Source organism: Colletotrichum paranaense, assembly GCF_030867605.1.
Source record: "Colletotrichum paranaense strain IMI 384185 chromosome Unknown Scaffold_7.1, whole genome shotgun sequence".
Taxonomy (NCBI): Eukaryota; Fungi; Ascomycota; class Sordariomycetes; order Glomerellales; family Glomerellaceae; genus Colletotrichum; species Colletotrichum paranaense.
Window position 1 is genome coordinate 2,300,724 of NW_026848965.1, and position 21,159 is coordinate 2,321,882.

Below are 21,159 nucleotides of genomic sequence, written 5' to 3' on the forward strand. Positions count from 1 at the left end.
AAGCGTTCTACCACAAGCGCCAGTCACAATTCTTGGCGAGAACGAGTGTTCACACCAAATTCATCCAACCCTCGGCTCTGTTCCCTCGGTCTGGACCTAGCATTACTCCTCCTAACTTCCATCCTTTTCTTCACTTGAGTGTCAGGTCTACTTCATCTTTTGCCGAATTTTAGAGGCCTTCAGACCATCTGCTACAAGTCTGATCATTTCGCATAGTGGTCACTCGCCTTCTTCTTGTGTCGATGACTCGTCTGGCTGGTGCTTCGGAGTCCGATATATCGCCCTGCCGGATGAGCAGGTTTCATTTGCTTCTATAAACAATCTGCCAATCGCTTGAGCAACCGGACCCGATTTCGAGGCAACATGTTTGGTGGCTTGGCAAGATCAGTCAAGACGCCAAGACATGTCGGCCTCGTCATTCAGTAGTTGTTTCGCGTCGACTTGCTCAACAGGACACAAAGAAGCAAAGGGAAACATGAATCACAATTCTTCATTTGGTTCAGAAAACTGAACTTCTTTGATGAGTTCGAAAGTAAGCTGAAGATATTACGCTCCGTCCCCTTCGGTACCTTAGCGGCGTCCGATTCTTAGAAAGGCAGCCGATAATCACTACATGTCCACACGTGGTGATTACATTTCCCAGAGTCAATCCAGAATCAGAGCGTGCGTGCAGAGAGGTTGCCAAAGGGCTGGAATCAAGCCAGCCCAACGAGGAAAACAAAGTTCGCCGAGTCTCAGGTTCGTTGGTGGGCTGATCTCAAGACTGGGACGGACCCTGCATGTGCTGAGGAGCAAGGCAAAAGATGCCGTTTCCGTTATCCGTAATATGGAAGCACGAGGCTTGTAAACACGCTGCCCGCGGTCTCCTCGGCCGGCCTCCATCTTTTCTCCGCCTTGCGTTTGTCCCCTGCCGGAAGTGGAGGGAAGGGAGAGTTTAAGCTCTGGTGACATGAATCAAGAGCGGCACTACCGCAGTAGCAGGGTCTCAAAAGTTGCTTGAAACTCTCAACTAGTGCGAAAACTGCTAAGCCTCCCCTTCATTGTCGTTTTAGCCATGTTGGAGAATTAAGGCTCCGGGACGCTCATTCCACATCATATTGTAATGAAGGGGCAGGAGGGGAGAACTGTAATACCTATCCCACATTGAGTCCCACGCGGTTTCCGAACGGATCAAATTTGCTGGCAATCGTCTGAAGATCGTGTCTTCGGATAATTGTTCACAAGATCGTCGTCGTCCCAACAATTTCGCTAAGACGGGCCTCGCCAAGGACTCGTCAATGTTGCACCCGTCCAGGTCGTTCGTCGATCAGTTTCTGGGCGGTCATCACTATAACGACTCACATATCATAATGCATTGCTCTCACATTACTCGATTGACTTACACTGAGGGATGGTCTGCCCAAGTTAATGTCCGTTGATACAGTTGGTCAGCATGGGTCTAGTAGCTGGAAAATCGGAGTTTTCGCTAGACAGTGTCCGTCTTGAATATGCGCGTCTAAGCTTGAGGGCATACCCGGCACTAGTTGATGCTTGTCGTGAGACTCCCCAAGTGAAAAGTAGAAGCAGTCCTTGTCTTTCGGAGATGACGAACAGGCCACACGTCAACGGTCTCATCAAGGTGCGAAGATTGCACAGCCTGCTTTCCGCATCTGTCATTCTGCAAGGCGCTCAATTTGGTGAAGGCATCGACGCGGGAAGAATTGAGTCGAAGTTTACTCGTAGATCAAACCAAACCTTCTTATTTGTCAGGCAACTTACTGCTTCCGGCGTGACGCGTGGTCGGAAATCCGGCAAGATGGGTGCGTCAATATGTTGAACTCGGGTCATCCTGGTCATTGGCCAGCCGCAGCAACCCACAGGCCGCGCCGCGCTCGATGAGGTGGTTTTCGGAGATCTCCTTCGGTGTAAGTCTGCCGATTCTTGATCAAAAGTGGCCGGCGTCAGTGTCTCGGGTTCGAGACGGATCTCGAGAAAGATGATTACTCACATGATCATGAAATACGCGCAGTACTAAGTATGCTTCATCATTGCGCCATATCAAACGGAAGACGAACTCGCTCTCGTTTCCGACGCATGCATCTTCTCGTCTTGGTGTTGTCACTAGGACTGGAGAAGTTCTTTGTAAAAAGTCATTGCAGATCTAACGACTTTCCGGACAGTACTGTTCATGGCACGGATCTAAGAACAGATTATTGACTCTCTCTGGTTGATAGTCATGTTCGACAAAATTCATCCGAGTAACTGTAAACTAAAGCATGAAGTCGGGCTCTATGAACATTGAAAGCACGAGTAACTTTGCCTGATTGATACCTTGACCACAAAGCGTAAACCCCCGAATTTAGCCTTCCTTCATGGTGCAAAATCCGAAAGGTCTCCTTCGCTGGCTGTGCTTTGGTCAGGCAACGCAGCAGTAGGCGCCTCATATATTTCGAATGAGCTGTCAGAATCCTCGGCCTCTTGTTCTCCCGTCAACTTCGCCTTCTTCTCCGAATCAAGTTGAAGAGGACTCGCCCGGCCATGTTCAGGAGTCGGACTTGACCAAGAGGATCTCACACGGCCTATCTCCCTCTTGCCTTTACCAAAGATATCGAAGTCTGAGCTTGAGTCGCTGACATTGCCGCCTCTGTCCACACTTGAGTCAGAAGGGGCAAAGTCGCTACCCATATCAGTCGGTTCTGGCTCCAACGTTGGTCCTGGGGAATAAAGGGGCGATTGTCTCTTCTTCTGCAACTTTGATCGGGGTTTGCGTCTTCGCGCGGCTGCAGCTGGCACGCGTATAAGTAGCTTGTGGTCATGATAAACCTCGAGTCTCTCTAGGTTGGGAAACAGGTGCTGAAATCCTGCGCTTGGTCGAACAGACGTCAAGGCAAGCTTGACTACTTTATCATCCAATAGAGCAGCTGACAATGTGCTTAGGCGTTTCAGCAAAGATTCGAAATCGGTAGCTTGATCCCCAGCCATGCTGAAGTGATCAACGCCTTCTATCATGATGTAGATGATGGAAGATGGAAGAGCGCGCAGACATTCCACGAAGATTCTCCATGAAAGGTCCAGGTTTGATTTAGCAGCAACGAAGATCTCGGCGTTGAATAGCTTCGGATCGCCATGTGAAGTCACTGTTGGAAACTTCTGAAGCATGCCGAAAAGCAGGCTCTGTACGAGAGCGCGCGGCTTTGGTGTATCGTCGTCACTCCCTCGATGTAGGCTCCCGAAATACGAAAGTGTATCGTAGCCGCTCTCCGTAGCTGCACGCACAATCTTTTGAGACAAGTCCGTCGTCCAGCTAGGGCGGCGAGGTATCTCATATCCATCTACCCACAGAAGACCAGATTTTGAACTGCTTAGCCATGACTGGAATGAAGGAAGACGAAGGACATTGCGGCTCTCTACCAAATAAGACATTGGTAGCAGATCTGATTGGAGATGGACTTGATGTAGATTTCCGTCCAGGGGAAGTAGGTCCTGAAAGAAATCATCGCATATCTCGAGCTCGGGCGGTTTCAGAAGTTTCCGGTCAAGATTCTCAGATGCTGAGAGGAATGTTAGAACTTCCAGTTGGCGTTGACATTTTGGCACTGACCATCTATCGTTTTGCTTCTTCTTTCTCGATCCATGTCATCCCTACGAATTATCTCTTTATTAGGCGTATTAGCTCTGAACAAGGTCTTGGAATCGGCCCTTAATGTCGATAGTACCTTCTAGTACTCCAATGATTCGCCCATGATCTTCTTTGATCTCAAATAGATCTCTCTGCATACTGCAGTATCGTTGAAACTGATATATCATGAACTGAATTTCAGCTTCTTGTCTCAGGATGGTGTAATTCTCGTCAATGGTCTTGAGAATGGACCCGAGCCTGGTGTCGAAAGGTGCGACCATCGTCTTGAAGGTTTTGACTGGTGGCGGGCGAGATTGCATCATCAGCAACGTGAATACATAACGCTTTTATCGGAGGTTTTTGTACCTAAACAATTACTACGCAAGTACCGGAGACAAAATGCCAGGAAATCTGCGATCGACGCGTAGATGGCCGCAGCCGCATTTGTCATTCTCTCAACTGGATAGAAAGACAACAGTAGGCTCACGAGCTCCAGCTTACTCCCTATACGTCCAAGATTGGTAACAATACCTTCCTTGACTTTTTGGTACTCGATCGGAATCATGAGCAACAGCTTCATCGTTCCCCAAGCTAGACTGACCCATTCAGGATGATGTTGTGCCAGTGTATCCATGACTGCAGCATAATGGAGAGTCGATTTGCAAAATTGCTGCAAGCCTGCCTGTATGCTGCTGTTGAGGCTTTTATCGTCTTTGTTTGTAGATCTGGCCTCCTGCAAGGCGTTTGCCTGAGCTAGTACATCTTGAAGCTTGCAGCCATCTTTGATCACAATCTCGCGTTTTTCACGAGACGCAGCAATATTGTATTCGCTTACCGCCAACCCCAGCTGTTCGAACTTGTCTCTCAAAGATGGGTTAGCGGTCGCATCAAGGGCCCACGCATTTCTGTTCGTGTCGACTGTAGTTCTATTTTGGGTGCGAGATAGTGTCGTGTCTGTCGCAAATACCTGAGTTCCTTGAAGCGTTTTCAAAGACTCTATTAGCTCTGCCTCATCCATGGATTGGCGTTTCTGTGGCTTAGTCTTTTCGAGAAGTTGACTCAATTTCCCGTCACGAAGTCGTGGCCTGGAGAGTGTTTTTGCAGGTGGATGGCCAAGCCTGATCGTTCGCCTCAGAGAGCCACTCTGGTCTGAGGGCTCGCTGACACTGGATAGCCTGCTGCTCATGTTGCGGTCGACATTTATTTCCATGAGATTTCTTAGCAGTGCACGATCAAAGACATGGCTTTAAGAAACGCCCTTATAACAAACACTATGAGAGAAATACGGGTAGCCAAATCGATGTCTTCAAGAGAGCATTGAAATGGCCAGTTGAGGAAAGATATTGGTTAATCAATCACTGTGCATGCCCTCGTAATCTGCATGACTGCCAAGCTTGTCGTCAGTACTATTGCAGCACAAAGTACTATTTGCCTGAAATGTACATATGCAAGACTTGGACTACCTGATCCCACTTAAACAGCGCCATGTTCTGGGTGCAGCGCACATATGCAGCTTATGTAGCAGCAATAAATCAGGCTGACCAATGAAACTACTGAAAAGTTGGGAACGCAGCAGCTCGCCCATATTGGAGGCATGTCCTCGGAGGGAAATAGGAAGGGATCAGATTTAGAGAGCTTTTGGCAACACATGAGTGGTTTGAGAAGATTACGAGTCGTAGAAATAGAGGTGACGGAGTACGCGGCCTGATAGGGTGTCATACGACATACGATGCAGGATGGCTGCTGCTCAAAGCCTGCTTCAACATGCGCACACCATATTACAGGTAGAAACTGCTTCACAGCACACTTGATCGATTGGTTGGGTCGATTCCATTTGTCTTTCACTAAGATAGTCGCAATCACATAAGCTGTGCCTGCCGAGAACATACTACAGACGGTAGCCTCGCCTACGGAGCGAGCATTTAGGCGAGCTAGAGGCAATTATGATATAAACGAACAGCTTGCATAGCCAATGGGCCATCTACCGGTACTGGAAAGCTTGCTCTGGATTTTAACGACTCATTGACTGACAAAACTCCGACTTAACCCGCCGCCATGCACTCCGACAATTCACACAGCCTTAGCGAAACAGATGAGCGCACAAACCGCAGTTACCGAGATTCTCCCAGTAGCGAGATTGATGAGTCGCCAGCTCCGTCGATTCATATGACAACACATGAAAGTGGAAGTAGAAAGAAACCTGATACTTCCGCTCCTTCTCGAGAAATCAACGAAGTATGTTAACGCAATAGCTTCTTCCACGATACATGTCTCACGAGTACTAGTTCGGTGTCGGAATCGGCCATGCCACATTAAGATCATACAGAGATCATCAGGGGCGCTTCAAAACGGTTCAGCTAGTCGGCGTGCCATCGGAAGACGAGAAACGTACCGATACGGCCCAGATACCAGAGGTCACTTTCTACCATCATGTGGACGCATTCGGAAAAGTCCGGCCAGAAAGAATAGAGGTAGACTGGTGGGAATTTAGCGATTTCCTGAGGGGCCTCGAGCCGTTCCCCTTTTCTGAAAAGGCGACAGGTCGAGGAATCGTTTTCTATCCACCGTATGTGTCGCTTTTCCTCCGCTTAGACGCGTTCGAGAGGAAGGTATCGACAGCGTCGCCAGCGTCTACAACTGCCAATGATACCAAAGCTTCAAAACATAATCTTGCCATTTCTAAGACGATCCTAGAGTTTCTCAAACCAACCTTCAATGAAATCCGGTCGAGACTCGAGGCCTTGAAATCGGCCGGTCCCAGCACTCTTGTCCAATATGACGACCTCTGGATGCTTTATACACCAGGCGAACCCATTTTCGTCAGAATTCAGGGCCTGGAGACCGTGTGCTTCATCGTCGACTACCCGAGTATCAGCACGGCATCCTCGGGAATGTACCATGGACAGCTGATGCTACATGGCTGGTCAATTGAATACAGTCCGCAGCGGTCCGCCTTCGTTAAGAACTTTTGTGTATGGAACGTGGAGCGATTCCATGGTGGAAAAGGGATCGCAAAACTACGTCACGTACCGGCAAGATTCATGGAGGATCTAGATGCTGTCAGGGCATTTGCAGTCTCTCGAGGTCAGAGCTACTGGGAGATGAAAACGACATCTAGATTTCAACAGTTGGTAACATCCAAAGCACGTGGCCATGACGGGGGTCCTGGAATGAGAGTAATTGTGGAGACCCAGGTCGACAGTGCAATGGATGAAGGCCGGCTCCCCCGCGCTCCATCAACCGTGTACAACCAACGCGAAGCTATCGCAAAGTGGAGCGAAAGGGCTGGAAGAGGATCTGATATTTCTCAGACGACTAACAATGGCGGGACAGGTTACGAGCCTGGGGATGTCCCCATGCGAACCGAGGCCGAAGAAGTAGGAGATACGCGGGGCAATTGGTTTCGTGACTACGACAGCATTTCGCCAACGACTAAACCGGATGAGCTGGCTCTCATGCTTTGCTCTCAATTCGTACGTGGATTCAGTCTCCGTGACAAAGGATGGGGTATGTCCTTGCAAGCATCATACGCTTTCGTAGTAGAGCTAACTGATATGAAGATTGGTATCGTGTTCTCGACTTCAAACCTGTGCAATTTGCAGTCGATGCATGGAAGCGGCTGGTCCTAAAACCGGAGTACAAAGAAGTCATCTGGGCTATGGTCAAGTCCTATCTCGCGCATAGTACTAATTTCCATGATCTTGTTGACGGAAAAGGCGAGGGCTTGGTCATTCTTCTTCATGGGCCTCCAGGCGTCGGCAAAACTTTGACCGCAGGTATGTGTTCCTTGGCGGGTTAATGAGAACGGATTTTGACATAAAATCAAAAGAGTGCGTTGCAGAATCATTCAAGAAGCCTCTTTACATGGTAACCGCAGGAGATCTTGGGACAGACCCCGAGACCCTCGAGGGGAAGTTGTCGAAGATCTTCCGCCATGCCGTAGCATGGGATGCCATACTGTTGCTTGACGAAGCAGACATCTTCTTGCAGGACCGAGACTACGACAATCTACAAAGAAACGCGCTGGTATCCAGTAAGTCTTCTTACGAACTCCGATTCAACAGAACCATGGCCAAGTGCTGACTTCAAACGCAGTCTTCCTCCGAACGTTGGAATACTTCAACGGCATCATGTTCCTGACCAGCAACCGCATCGGCGCCTTCGACCAAGCCTTCCAATCCAGAATCCACATCACAATCGGCATGCCAGAATTCGACGAACCCCTCCGCAAAGAAGTCTGGAAGATCTTCATCCAAGACCTCGGCCGCAAGCGCCGCGATGGCTCACCAGCTCTTCTCTCACGAGAAGAATGCAAAGCCCTAGGCAGCGAAGTGACTAAATCCTGGGCTTCGCAGCCTCTCAACGGCCGCCAGATCCGCAATTGTGTCAGGAGCGCGTTGGCGCTGGCGGAAGATAAGGGGGTCAAGCCGGACGCGAGCCACTTCAACAAGGTCCTCAAGCTTGGAAACGCGTTCACCCAGTACATGACCAAGTTGCAGAAGGCGGAGGCTGAGGAGATTGCCCAGATCAAGGGCGATCGACTCGCGGCGATGAAGGACATCATGGCTCAAAGTGATGCTGCTTAAATGATGCTGCTTAGGTGGCAGGCAGCTTGTGATGTTGCCGATTCCATAGTCAAAGGGGGTGACTTGCCCAGTAGAACGTGTTTCAAGTGGTATTTCATAGATTCGACTACATACGAACAGTTAAGCTATGCTATCATTCCTAGCTCAATACTTGAGGACCGAAACAACGATGTTGAGTCAAAGCTTAATACTCCTACATAATCTCAACGCCATGTGTGCATAAATGCTATACATGTTTTTATGCATCCTAGCAATGATTGTTAGACTATTGATGGTAGAAAAGATGGATTTGGAATGTGGTCTTGGTTATACAAACGCCCCTCTCTACTTACACCCAACGTGGGCAACGTGGGTTACGCCCACAACTTCCTCGTTCCGTACACATACGCAGTTCACACCCGGACTTTTGAGCTTCATAACGGCCGAAAGACCTCGCCCTGCTGACGTAAATACTAACAGATAGCATATGTTCTAGCCAACAGGTACAGGTTGACACTTAGTCGTTTAAAATGTAGATATCACTCCACTGCGCACGATCGACAAGTCCACATGTGAACTATCACAGAGCGCGAACAGCTTGTCATGGGCCAGATACATTGACTGATGGTCACCAGAATCAATCGACGTTTAAATCTATATATTCCATCACAGCCTGCATCGTACGTCACGAATGTTCGCTGTGCAAAATGAAGACAGATCTCCAAGCTCACATCAGCAGGCAACGACTGTCTCTTACTGTCTCAGTCAATCTAGAATAATGCATTGCAAAAGCTACCAAGGCAGGCCGATTTTTCTGTAAATCAGCAAAGTGCAAGAGCTGCGTGGCATGAAGTATAGTCGTAACCGGATCAATCCAACTCTTATCCTTTGGAACTCCTTCAAGCCGACAGGGTCAAGAGCACACATGCAACGCTCATTTCTCATGCCCCGCTGACCGGTCAAGCCCCTGTGAAGATTGCAGTTGGCTATCTCATTCTGCGTCAGTAAACTCGCCTCCAGTTTTTTCCCCCTAACTTCCGCTCTGTTTCGAAATTACTTGTAGGCGGATACAAGGGAAGTATGGTGAGATAGGTATATATATCTAGCTGATTTCCCTCGAAAGAATAGGTACACCTGTACTCATTAGCGCCATTTGAACTCACCTCACTCATGAACTCAGTCAGCAACCCAATCATTGTCAAATCTGACAGTGTGTACGAGGAGTGGGGATGTCAAGACTCCCTCGAAAGGACTCACTACAAACCGGAACTGAGTTGATAGTATAGGTATCTACTTCCTAAGGTGAGATCATCTTGCCAACGCCATTGAAATAGAGTTGGCTTGACTGACTGGCACCTGGGTGTGTTGCAACCCTGCCATTGCCTAGTCTCAGCTTGGGTACTTCAGCTACCTAGGCCTTCTGACAGATAACAACAGAGACAACGGCCTCCTTCGAGGGAACTAATGCCCTCGCACACGGTAACGATTGGGCAATCTCTGTGGTCTCATCTTCCTTGACAGCCTAGCGAGGTTACGCAACCGCTTGACATCACCCTCGGTGACAATCATTTCGTCACCCCTCATCACTAGTCCATGCTTACTGACAGGGAAGCCCGAATTGAGCAAGAGATAAGAGAGCATCGAGATTGGCCTGCGAGTGAACTCTTGCCCACCACCTCGGAGTTTGATTCAAACAAGGCGGGGTAACAGAACTTACAGGAATTGGAGAAGAAGCGGGCGCATGACCGTTGTTGCACATGTTGCTGGCTGGTTGAGATGCTGTGCCGCGAGTTCAGGGTCCACCAGGAGCTTCACACTACCGCGGCGCGGAGCCGGACCTCCGGGAAGCGACCTGCAGTGGTAGCTTGCCAGGTGCTTTGGCGCAGCGAACAAGCGGAAGAGGTGGCAATAAAATCTGTGGCCGGTGCTGTGTTATCTGGCAAAAGAAATGTTGGACCTTGATCAACGTAGCCATCACCAATGGAGCAAGCCTCTCACCATTAAGCTTTCTCGTGACACAACACGACGCATGGCTCGTGGGACGGTTGCAAAATCCGGGCAGGCTGGCACAGGATGGACTGGCTGCCAAGATAAGCCAACTGCGTGGCCAGAGAACGGTTCACGGTTGTCCTGTTGCTAGCGGGAGGGCTAATCTGGCAGGCCGGGGATCTATCTGGCCAAGGACCAAATCCGCGTGCGAAATGGGGCCCGCTGGTGCTGAGACCCGGAATTTGCGGGGAAGCAGACCAAGTCAAGCGTTGTTGAAGACGAAGACGGATGGGAATCCCAGTAACGAGTCAGGAAGGGAGCTGCGGATGTGGATAGTCTGGGGAAGTGTTGAACAGAGGGGTTGGTCAAACCAGGGTTCGGGGAGGTCGGCGGTGTTCTGGTTGGCTTGGGGAGGGATGACGGGTTCGGGAGGGGTGGGATCTAGGTAGAGCATCAATAGAAGAAAGAGAAGATAAACGTTCCAATATGTGTGCCACGATGTACCAGGTGCGGTGCTAGAGTTCTTCTTCGAGTTTCGACGTGGGATACAGGCGTGCATAGACAGAGGATGTAGCGAGTCGTGAAGTTGCGTCGAAAGAAACATGTTCCCCTCATTGCTTCGTTGCTTCGGCCACTTTATTGACTCGAGTAGCCGGGTGTGGTGCATCAACGAGTTGAAGAAGACATTGTATCCGTAAGGTACGGAGTTGGATACTGTTCGCCATCCAACCAACCCCCACTGCCCACGTCCCTGTCTCCAGCGGCTGAGAGACCAGGCTGCTTCGCCAATCTCTCGTCGCTGAGATCCTGCGTGCCGCCTGAAATGCATCCTGGTCCAAGCGGCGGAGGGCAATTGAAGCAGTGTGCAAGTCGCTCACGGATGGTTTGTCTATCCGGGGCAGTACTTGCTAGGGCCCGTCTGCATGCCAAGTGGACGCAGTCAAAGATAGAAGGAGGAGGCGTCGAATTCCGGCATGTCGAGCTAAGGTAGCCTGGTTGCCAATAGTCTACGTACAACACACCAAACGTGACTGAAGGAGGACCGGATGGTGACACGACAGCTGCTCGTGTTGGTCGAAGAGACACGAGCGTAGGTACTACGAGTTGAAAATGTGATCGGAAGAGGAGGGAATTGGGAATTTCGATGTGACCGTCTTTGGCAACTTTTGCATCGGAAAGCTTCCAAAGCAGCCTAGACCTCCAGGGTCTTGGTCTTGGGTTCAGAGGAGGAGAATATAGGCTTTGAGCTTGTCGAGTAACAACAGGTCTGTGATCAAGGTTGGTAGTCTGAACGAGTATGGCTCCCGCTGACAAAAGTTTGGTACTTGTACATGCTGGAGACGATGCAGCCAGCTCTTAGCCTTTCCCGTCTGGTCTGAAGTCAGAGTTCGTTTTTCGAAGCTCGAGATGTTTGAGGTGGCAGAAACATGGGCAGATGATGGTGCCTGCGGATGGGCCCATGGTGGTCAATAGACGGCCCAAAGTGGCGAGAGCAAGCATGCGATGGCACGCGAGATGGGACGTCTTGTCAAGTGTCCGCGTGTGTGCTTGGTGGTCCAGAAGGCAGACTGCATTGAGCTTGGTATACGCTGAGTGCAACCGTATGCGTGGTGAACTGCGGGCGAGGTGGATGAATGTCTCTGAGTCTGCAGATGCGAGTTGTGTGGGAATCTTTGCAGTCACAGGTGTCTGGCAGTGATTGTGGTGGTGGTCCCGGTGGTGGTTCCGGTGCTGAATGGGCGTTGAAAGGGTGGTGGGGTACGTACCGCAGATGGTCGGTTCTGATGCAAGACCGAGGGGGGAGGGGAGGGGGCAAGGGGGAGGACACGCAGGAGGAAGAGAGGAGGATAGAAGATGTTCAAAGATGGCAAAAAGCAAGACAGGAAATGCAGATAGGAAACGATGGGATAATTACGGCCCAATGCGTCCCAAGAAGATCAGCACACCTAACGAATTGAGTGACCGGGACAGAGACAGGTGGGAGAGACATAAGCAGTCAAACAGAGACAGAGAAACAGAGACCCGGAGAACGTAAAGAGGACCCCTTCTTTCCCGTGTTGAGTCCTTGCTAAAATCCTTCCATCTGCAGCCCAGCTCCTTCCTCCCATCTGTGTGGATGGTACGGGGTATGAAGAGTGGGAGAGTACGAACGACCGGCGTGACTTCCACAGCAGTCAGAGACAGGTGCAACTCGCAAGTGCAATGGAAGTCAAAAGTGCAAGTGCAAGTGCAGGTGCAGGTGAGAGTCAAACGTCCCGTCGCTCTTTCCCACCTCTGGCGGCTGGTTTGATTACCCCGCAAATCATTCGATTGGGTGACGTCGACAAGCGGGGGTCTGGCTGGTTCAGAACCCGGCCGTCTAGTGGCTGCGAGCGCTAGTCCAGCACGTCCAGCACTAGAGACTGCGCTAAGGTGGGTACGTACCGCGCAATGCCGCCAAAGTGTCTTTGCTGGAAGCAACGCTGAGGCCATGCCTTCCGTGATTGGATGGTGTGTCTGTGAGCTTGCGCTGGGTAGGCAGCCGGGGTTGTGGTATCGTGGATGAGGAAGGCCCTGAGGGTGTGGGAGCTGCCGTAGCCTCCGCGCCAATCTTCCATGCTGAACTTGGCATTTTGGGTCTTCCAGGCCATCTCTGGCTCCAAAGGTTCGTGGTGGCTCCTTTCCTCCACGATTCCACCATTATCCAGTCAACCAGTGCAGGTCAGAGGTGCAGGCAGGTGCAGGTGCCGTTGGTGTTGCAAGGGCAAGGAATGGTACGAACGGCAAGAACGAGAGCGAGGGCGAGAGAAGGAACGAATAGACAGGCAGGAGCAGATGCCACAATGGAAGGAGCAAGTGGTATCCGTAAACTGCGTTCCTTCCGCGGCTCCATCAAACAAGCCTCCTCTGATCTCCAGTCTTCTCAATGCCATTCAACTTGGCAGACGCACACTGGAACCCTTCTCCATCAACATCACGATCTTTGCGTTGACATCGAACCTCTTTCATCTGCCTGGCTGCCCTCCTTTACCCTTCTACGAAACTACGGATACGACACGACTGCAATACATCAGCAACCCATCAGAAACCCACTTCTATCCACACAGAGCCATAAAACACATTCACCACGGCATCACAGAGATAGCAGCTTGTGTGCTTGTCAAGCATTCCAGCCTGGCGACTGGCCAATCCTTGACCCCTATCTAAGATCGAGTTTGGAGCCCAAGAAGCTATTATCGGCCCCTCAAACGCACGCCGACCGACCGACCATCCGACACCGCATTCGCCTCTTCCCCACACGCACCGCCATCCCACCACCATTTGCCTGTCCTGGCTGAGCAAGCAGACCCACGCCATCCGCTCAACAACCAGCAACCGCCGACCAGCCAGCAGCCCACCCCCGGCAACCAAGCACCTCGACACTACCAAGCACACACGCACGCAAGCACACACCACCGTTTTACCCAAACCACTACAGAACAGTGAGAACAACCAGCCATCCCCCTCTAGCCCGTTTACTCTGCCAATCTGGTCCTCCCTGACTCTCTGCCCCTGCTACCTGGCCCGTCCTAGGGTGCTGCCACTGATCCAAGACCTGCCCCCTAAGCTTCGACGTCACTCAATTTAGAGCTTCAACCCGCTTTGCTGCTTGTGCAGGAAGCGCCGCTTAGAGGGGACGCTTCCCTCGTCGATCCCCCAGCACAAACGCACAAACGAAGCACAAAGACGGAATAAGTCTCTCTTTCTGACTCTCGCCAGGCCAGCAAACCCCTTGATCGACACCTTTCCACGGCGCACTACAGAGGTACGCTCATCCCATCCCTGGCCCTTCCCTTGTGATCAACCTTTTGTAACCCGCCCCTAGTGTCACCCCAAATCAGTCCATCGGCCACCTCGATATATAACCACCCTGTTCCACACATCCGCACCTGTCGAACGATTCCCCGTTCGATCCCTCTTTCGATTCTTTCTAGATCTCACCCCACGCAAGACGCACCTCCGAAACACAACTTGGACTACCCTCTGACTACCTAAACGCATACAACAACCCGACGCACGACATACCGATATCCCCGACTACATATACTACAGCCCCCAATTCGTTCCTTACTATCTCTTTTGCCCATCATGTCCAACGACAACTCCAACTCCAACCAGAACACTCAGAACAACCCGAACGAAATGCATCGCCAGAGACGTGGATCAGTCACCCAGCAGGCTATCGCTGGTCTCTTCAGAAGCAACTCTACCTCCAACGGCGGTGCATTCCCTGGCACCAGCGACGCTCAGAGACGGAGACTCTCCGTCACCACCGGTCTCGGCCTCACTGGAACTTCGCCCACTGGTGCCAGTGCTTTCAACTCTCTCCGACGGGGAAGTCTTTCGACCAACTCCAACGACTCCATCGATGAGAATGCAATCGACGAGGAGGAGATTCCCCCCAACGCCCGCACAGCACCTACCACTCCCTTCACCCGCAGAATGAGCTTCGGAGCTCAGGCAATGCGCACCATGCGCAATGGCGGTGGAAGTCCGGGTTCAAACGGTAATGATTTACCCTCTGCTTCTGCCACTCCCGTGCCTAGCACTCCTGCTGCCCTCGACAGACGTGGCAGTGTGCACTCTCCACGAGGTCTTGGTTCGGTTGCGAGTTCCACGCCACCGACCAATACTTCGTCCATCGCTGCTGCTCTGTCGTCGGCCAGGCGTCGATCTAGCAGCACTGTACAGGCAAGCATTGCACACAAGCAAAGATCATCTTCTGACGTGTTCTCTCGCCCAGACCAAGGTTTCAACTGGTCCGAGCAGCTTAGATCTCGCGCCGAGAGCTCTGTTCAGGGACCACGAGCGTCCTTTTCTTTCGGCTCTGGTCTTTCATCCTCTCCTCCTCGCGGCCCCGGCAATGGCGTCGCCCACGATCGTCAGAAATCAGTCTCCGAGATGCCTGCTCCCCCCGCCCAGGCGGCTGCTATGAAGCCCAAGGCTCCCGAGCGACCCAAGCCGGATGCCTTCCAGGAACGCATTCTCAAGGGCGATTTCTACATGGACTGAGAAGCCCACGTCAGGAACGGCTACTACGACTGATGTTGACCATCATGCCATCGTAATAAGCCCCATCAAAGATGGCATTTCACTACAAGAACATGATTTTCGCCATATGGAAAACGAGCAAAAGATCATCAAGCGTTTCACAGATTCTGAGCGTCCTTATCCCTGTCTATTTTTCAAGCTGGGGAACACTTTCTATCGGCTCAACCCCACGTGGCGTTCGGTTGGTTGTGATGCAGCCCGGTTGCGGCTGCACACTGAGCGGGGAAGCTCCATACCACATGCACATGAGACCGTTGTCTCACATTTGATCACGGAAGCGGAATGCAACTGCAATTTCACGAGGAGTTTACAAACGGCATGCGGAATATGGAGGACAATCGCAAATTGCAAGATTTCGGGTTCCAAAATAAGATTGGTCCGGAAAAGAACATGCCTGGCTATTGCTTGCGGCCCATCAGAGAATGTTGATGGTGTCAAGATCTCGACATGGATTCATGTCTGGCGTACGGAGAGGGGGAAAGGCTTCGGTATCGTTACATCGCTGGCTGTCACGCGGCGAAAGCTTTGGGTTGAGGACGGGCTTGTACCGACGGCCGGACAGACTGAAAGTGGGTGGAAGCATGGATTTTGCGTTTTATCAGGCGGCCGCGATAGGTACAGAGTTCACAACAGGCCGGACTTGGAAGAGGGGTTAAATTGCGGGCACACAGCCCGGGCGAGAGGCGGATGAACGGTCGGCGACGAACGCCGAGCTTAGCTACCATGAGAAACACGCTCGGACCCGAAGTGAAAGTTTCGCGGTCCCTACCTAAAATCTTGATGTTATCATTCAGTGAGACCTCACCTAGCATGGCCAAATACGAGGGGTGAGTAATAATATGTAATGCGAATGTGTGCCTTTCGGGTCGCGGCAAGCCAACTTGTTAGACACGGGTGGTAAGCAGCCAAGGCATCCCCGAAAGACACAGCGTGGGATTAAACTGGGCCTCCATTCCGGATGGTCGGTATCTCGTTCCCATTCGCCGGGGACCAGGCTTGCAAGGTCTCACTAGCGGGCGGCGAATTTGCACGTACGTGTAGGCACCATAGGGCAGCAGGCGAACTCGGGGAGGCGGGTTGGTTCCACGGAGGCTTCTGTCATCACATTCCCCCACGTGAAGCCGTGGTTGGCAGTCCACCGCAGGTCCCGTCCTATCCGGGGGTGGCGGAGAGTCATCGTCAACCAAACGCATTCCATTTGTAAGTCGAGGCAAGGTGTAGTTGGCATGTGAGGAAGTGGGTAGGTAACGAGTGGGGTGGTTAATGTGTGTTGTGTGAATGAGAATTGAGAGAAAATCTATCCTTTTTGTTCGCCTGCCCAAGCATCTTTTCATCGTACATAGGTATCTCGTATGAATAGCACATGCAAAAAAATAAAAAATAAACACAACGACATTGCTGAGATGGGTGATGGAGTTTCGTGGGAGTGTAGAATCGGATGGTTTGCGAGAGCACAACTCAATTCCACTCACGAGCTCCCGGAACTCACTTGTGCTGTAGCGAGCGACCCCTCGACTCCAATTCCTCTCTGTTTCCATCCGCCCATCCCCTCAGGACACTACTTTTGCACCTTCCAAGAGAGATGGATGAAGCCTCTTGGATGAAGCTGGGTTCTGCAAACTTCGTCTCTTGTCCAGTCAGAGCAAAGTGCACGTACTCCTGCTCCCCAATTTTCCTCCTCTTGTGCCTGACTTATTCCAAAACGGCCCCCTGGGGAATGTCAGAAAGGTTAAACTTCCCATCTTTCCCCTGGCGGAGCCCTAGATGTTCCAACATTCCCTCTGCTCCTCATTCTTTCCCCAGAGTTCCCCGGATCCGTCCTCGGCCGTGACTAAGATTCCGCCTTCTCATAGTACGGCAGTTTCATGTAGATGAAGGTTGGCGTTGTATAGACGAGTTGAGATTCGTTGGACGGGCTTCTTTGAGTGATGTTTCGGCTCCGAGTGTGTCTGCTTTACCTTCCCAAGTCCGAGCAGGTCTGGAAGTGTCGCTGGAAAGCTTAGCCAGAAAGGATGTGGGTCGGTCAGCAGTGGTATCGTGGTGTCTGTCATCGCTTTCGGAGTGTTCCGTAAACGAGCGAACCTTCCCGTTCCCCTTCTTGTCGGAAAGTTGAGGTGAGGATGAGACGGGGTCTGGAAGCAGAGCCCGGAGGTCGGTGCTAAGTGACAGCCGTATAAGCAAAATCCGACGTCGGACCCAGGGTGTCTCCATTACCCCGGCCGGATAGGCAAAGCCCGTCTGCCAGGTTCATCCCAAACCCCGAGCGTGAATGAACGCCGTCGCTTCCGCCGTATGTAGGCGCATGAAGCAGTTGGTCGTCGGAGCGGCCTTTTGCCTGGAGGTGCGTTCCCGTGATTCGACACCATTCCCGGTGTTTTCATTCACATGGGAAACATGGGCGGGCCAGATCCACCAGGCATCCCCTCAAAAATCTCCCCGAGCCCGCTCATCCCGCTCAACCACGGGTCCTGCGCCATAACATACCGCATCCCGTTGCTCAAGCTCCCTGGACTCGTCCCGAACCCCGTCGTGATCTCCTCGAGCGATAAATCATTCGTGAAGCCCGGATCGAGTCCGAAATCTTGTAAGTCGTTTGTCCAGACGGGATTCAGCCAGGGTGCCACTGAATTCGGCCCGGGTCCGGCTCCCGGTCCTGCTCCGCTTCCATCGCCCGGACCTGCAACTGTCGTCGCCGCCGTACCGCTCGACGCCGCTGTCCCTGGCCCGGAACCAGGTCCGTCCATTGGGGTAGGTGTCACGGCGCTCGGGTCGTAGAGGAAAGATTGGCGTGATGGAGGCGGGTTCCAGAGGATATTGTTCGTCGCGCCACCACCACCGCCGCCGCCAGAACGATCATTTTGCGTGGCAATCTCTGACAGCAGGTGAAGAGGCGTGTTGGCGGCGGGGTACTCCTGCATCGGCGGGTGCTGTTGCCCCGCATACACCCGTCGCTGCGCCTGGTGCTGCTGCTCTTCGGCGGCAGTGGAAGCAGGCGTCGCCTCCGGCCGCCGAGAAGACAACTGCGCAGCAGCAGAAGCCGGTGTCTCGGGCTGCGAATTCGAGGTCTTGAACCCAGCAGCAGCAGCTTCCGGCACGGGAACACCCATCGCAAGCCCCTTACTCTGCTTCAAGAACCAACTCCTCAACATGACCAACACAATCAAGAACTTAGCCGCAGGCCGACTTCGATCATCCGACGCGGCGGCGCGGAACTTTTCCAGCAGCGCGTCGAGGTAATACTCCACCTTCATGTTGTCCTTGTCAATCACCCTACCCAGCTCTGAACCGGGCGCCGTAGCGGAAAAGTACATTTTGATCAGGACCACGACGGCGTACGCCACGCGGACAAAGTTGAAGACGGGCAGGCAGCGGATGCTGGGCACCTCCATTGCTAAAAATGCCTCGAAGATGCCGTCAATGGCCGAGAGGCAGGCGGACAAGGCGTTGATGTGCGAGGTTGTCAGGGTCAGGTTCGTGAGCATGCCGTCCTTGAGGGTGGCTGTGTCAAAGGGCGGGCGGATGTCGTCCATTTGGGTGTGGAGGGCGATTTCGTGCATGTAGAGCGAGAGGACGTGGAAGGACATTTTGAGGGTTGCTTCATCAATAGTCGTCAGTCACAGCCTTATACAACCGTCGTGAGTATAAATAGAGGGGGTGATAACTCACATTGCATTTCCTCCTTGGGAACGGAAGCACTATACTTCTCCAAATCCCTCTCCAGCATCCTCAGCGAATACTGCGTTCTCGAATCCGTAATATTCGGCACCACAGCCGGGTCATCCATGGAGAACTGTATCCCCACCTCCTCGGCAAGCCGATGCGTCCACACGAGGTGACAGAAATACTTATCCGACGGCGCCGCGTCCGCGCTCGTCTGCAGCGCCTCCATCGATTCGGCCATGAAACTCGTCCACCGCACCAGGTTCGGCCGGTGCAGCGCCATGGAGGTGTTCGCCGCCAAGAAATACGCGGCCAGCCACGCCCGCCGACACTCGCTCGTCGTCGGGTCCGGAGGCGGCGCCCTCTTGAACGGGTGGTTGCGCCACTGGTAAGGGATCTGCATCTTCCTGCCCGCCGTGCGCCGTCCCAGCCCGATATCCAGCGCCATTACGGCGCCAATATGCACAAGCTGGTAAAACTTGAGCTCTTCAAAGTGCTCTGGTGGCCAGTACCATATCACGGCGACCTGCAGCGCCTGCACAATCTCCAAACTCTTCTCGCCCGTGATAATAATCTTCTCGGCGAAAATCTGCATCAGCTCCTTGACCAGCCTCCGCTGCACATTGGGGCTCTCGGAGCTCGACGCCGCCATGATGGCCAGGAACAGCAGCGGCTTCGCCCTCCTCGTCTCCTCCGCCGTCGCGCCCCGCGGGAACACCACCGCCGGCATGTGCGGTGCCATGAGCGTGTTGTACCGCTCAAACAGCTCCGCCGCTTTCTCCGCGCTCAGGATCCCGCGCTCCACGACGTCGGCGTAGTCACTGCCCATGTGGATCGGCGGCGCCGGCCTGGCCCCGATTTGTCCCCCTTCCGGTATATCGCTGCCGCTCGGCGTATCGTCTCCGCGGTCTGAGTGTTTCCTCTTTTGCCCTGCTACGGCTGAGGGCGGCGCCGGGAAGGTAATATGGTCGAACCGCCCCTTCTCCGCGGCGTGCGCCTCCTGCGGGTCGAGCCCTTCCACAGATAACCCCGTTCCAGCAACTGTACTTGAAGTCCATTCCCTCGCAAGACCGTGACCTCCCCAACCCTTATTATACGGATTCTCGTCCCTACCTGGCGTGGATAAGGCAGCATGCGCGCTCGTCGTCGTCGTCGCCACCGCAGGCGCGGCACCCGGCGCCGCGGAGCTTCCGCGGGCCTGCAAGCTCGCCGTCAACGCATCAATCTTCTTCTCCAGCTCCGCGACCCTCGAGTCGGTCTTCTTCTGCCTCTTGCGCGTCGGCATCGTCACGACGCAGTTCCTCCCTGCCTTCTTGCACCGCTTACACGGGCCCTCGGTATCGTTCGGATCGGGTTCGCATCGCACCTTGAGACCCCGACATGCCTCACATGCGCGCGGTCGCTTGGGGTCGTCGGGGTTTCCGCCGTGAATCGAATCGTGTTGCGGCGTTTCGCCATCGTGGGCCGAATGAGGCGTCTCGGGGGAGTCGGGGTGTTGCTGGTGGTGATGGTGTCCCTGGCCCTGGCCCTCGGAGCTTACTCCAGCGGCGGCGGCTGCGGCTTCGTCATCGTGGTAGGCGCCGGCAGCGCCTTGAGAGGTCCCGCTCATACCATTGCTGCCATTGTTAGAGGGCTCCGCGCTTCGTAGTGCTGGGTCGAGAACTGCGGCGCCGTGATCCATTTCGGGAGGAGCTTGGCAAGGTGCAGTGCTGAAAGCCAATATCAGATGATCGGTGACGGCGACAGAAAATACCGACCTTTGTTCGGCGGAGGGCGCGGAGAGTTGTGGCCGACGGCTGTGCGCCGACCTTTCCGTCACTAACGAATATTAGTCAGCGGCGAGGGCAGCAAGTATCAATCAAGTCGAAGGGCAATTCAATAGTGTACTCACACTCCCGTCTCTACTTCGCAGCAGGTCAATTCGTAGTTGTCACCCCTCAAAATGTGAACATGATTGGTATAGATTTTCCCGCTGTTTAAGCTAAACTAGATGTATAAAATGCCAAAGCCATACCTTCGCTGCATGCGATCCCGGAAACCATGAGACGAGGTGCCACTCGCAGCTCATCACCGTCAACGCCATGCTGAGATCTGTGAAACAAAGCAAGCATAATCCACCAAAAACCACATGGGTGACAGCAGCGCCCTGAACAGCAGTACTTCCTGTGTCCATATGATACAAACGTTATCCCTCGGACTCATTGGATGTTCCACTTTGCATCAGGCACCCCATGTCCAGCTCACTCCTACTTCGACTCGCGAATGTGAAACAATGGA

The 21,159-nt window shown here is 52.9% G+C and overlaps 9 protein-coding genes across 9 annotated transcripts; 4 read left to right on the forward strand and 5 right to left on the reverse strand.

Annotated features, from left to right (window-relative positions):
• Window positions 1–2,349: 2,349 nt before the first annotated feature.
• CPAR01_09621 (uncharacterized protein) lies at window positions 2,350–4,784 on the reverse strand (the record flags this gene model as incomplete). Its single annotated transcript, XM_060493886.1, has 2 exons — window positions 2,350–3,530; window positions 4,100–4,784. The coding sequence occupies 2 exons, from the start codon at window positions 4,782–4,784 to the stop codon at window positions 2,350–2,352; spliced, it is 1,866 nt and encodes a 621-aa protein (XP_060348016.1).
• An 869-nt stretch (window positions 4,785–5,653) lies between these two features.
• Window positions 5,654–8,184, forward strand: CPAR01_09622 (uncharacterized protein; the record flags this gene model as incomplete). Its single annotated transcript, XM_060493887.1, has 5 exons — window positions 5,654–5,833; window positions 5,884–7,105; window positions 7,159–7,374; window positions 7,428–7,631; window positions 7,694–8,184. The coding sequence occupies 5 exons, from the start codon at window positions 5,654–5,656 to the stop codon at window positions 8,182–8,184; spliced, it is 2,313 nt and encodes a 770-aa protein (XP_060348017.1).
• Window positions 8,185–10,414: 2,230 nt separating this feature from the next.
• Window positions 10,415–10,981, reverse strand: CPAR01_09623 (uncharacterized protein; the record flags this gene model as incomplete). The annotated part of the gene is made up of 1 exon (XM_060493888.1): window positions 10,415–10,981. The coding sequence occupies one exon, from the start codon at window positions 10,979–10,981 to the stop codon at window positions 10,415–10,417; it is 567 nt and encodes a 188-aa protein (XP_060348018.1).
• Window positions 10,982–12,016: 1,035 nt separating this feature from the next.
• On the forward strand, window positions 12,017–12,187 carry CPAR01_09624 (uncharacterized protein; the record flags this gene model as incomplete). Its single annotated transcript, XM_060493889.1, has 1 exon — window positions 12,017–12,187. One exon carries the CDS (start codon window positions 12,017–12,019, stop codon window positions 12,185–12,187), a length of 171 nt encoding a protein of 56 aa, XP_060348019.1.
• A 324-nt stretch (window positions 12,188–12,511) lies between these two features.
• On the reverse strand, window positions 12,512–12,782 carry CPAR01_09625 (uncharacterized protein; the record flags this gene model as incomplete). Its single annotated transcript, XM_060493890.1, has 2 exons — window positions 12,512–12,518; window positions 12,577–12,782. The coding sequence occupies 2 exons, from the start codon at window positions 12,780–12,782 to the stop codon at window positions 12,512–12,514; spliced, it is 213 nt and encodes a 70-aa protein (XP_060348020.1).
• Window positions 12,783–14,259: 1,477 nt separating this feature from the next.
• Window positions 14,260–15,183, forward strand: CPAR01_09626 (uncharacterized protein; the record flags this gene model as incomplete). Its single annotated transcript, XM_060493891.1, has 1 exon — window positions 14,260–15,183. One exon carries the CDS (start codon window positions 14,260–14,262, stop codon window positions 15,181–15,183), a length of 924 nt encoding a protein of 307 aa, XP_060348021.1.
• Window positions 15,184–15,289: 106 nt separating this feature from the next.
• Window positions 15,290–15,913, forward strand: CPAR01_09627 (uncharacterized protein; the record flags this gene model as incomplete). Its single annotated transcript, XM_060493892.1, has 1 exon — window positions 15,290–15,913. One exon carries the CDS (start codon window positions 15,290–15,292, stop codon window positions 15,911–15,913), a length of 624 nt encoding a protein of 207 aa, XP_060348022.1.
• Window positions 15,914–16,106: 193 nt separating this feature from the next.
• On the reverse strand, window positions 16,107–16,415 carry CPAR01_09628 (uncharacterized protein; the record flags this gene model as incomplete). Its single annotated transcript, XM_060493893.1, has 1 exon — window positions 16,107–16,415. One exon carries the CDS (start codon window positions 16,413–16,415, stop codon window positions 16,107–16,109), a length of 309 nt encoding a protein of 102 aa, XP_060348023.1.
• A 1,188-nt stretch (window positions 16,416–17,603) lies between these two features.
• Window positions 17,604–20,563, reverse strand: CPAR01_09629 (uncharacterized protein; the record flags this gene model as incomplete). The annotated part of the gene is made up of 2 exons (XM_060493894.1): window positions 17,604–18,817; window positions 18,889–20,563. The coding sequence occupies 2 exons, from the start codon at window positions 20,561–20,563 to the stop codon at window positions 17,604–17,606; spliced, it is 2,889 nt and encodes a 962-aa protein (XP_060348024.1).
• Between the last annotated feature and the right edge of the window lie 596 nt (window positions 20,564–21,159).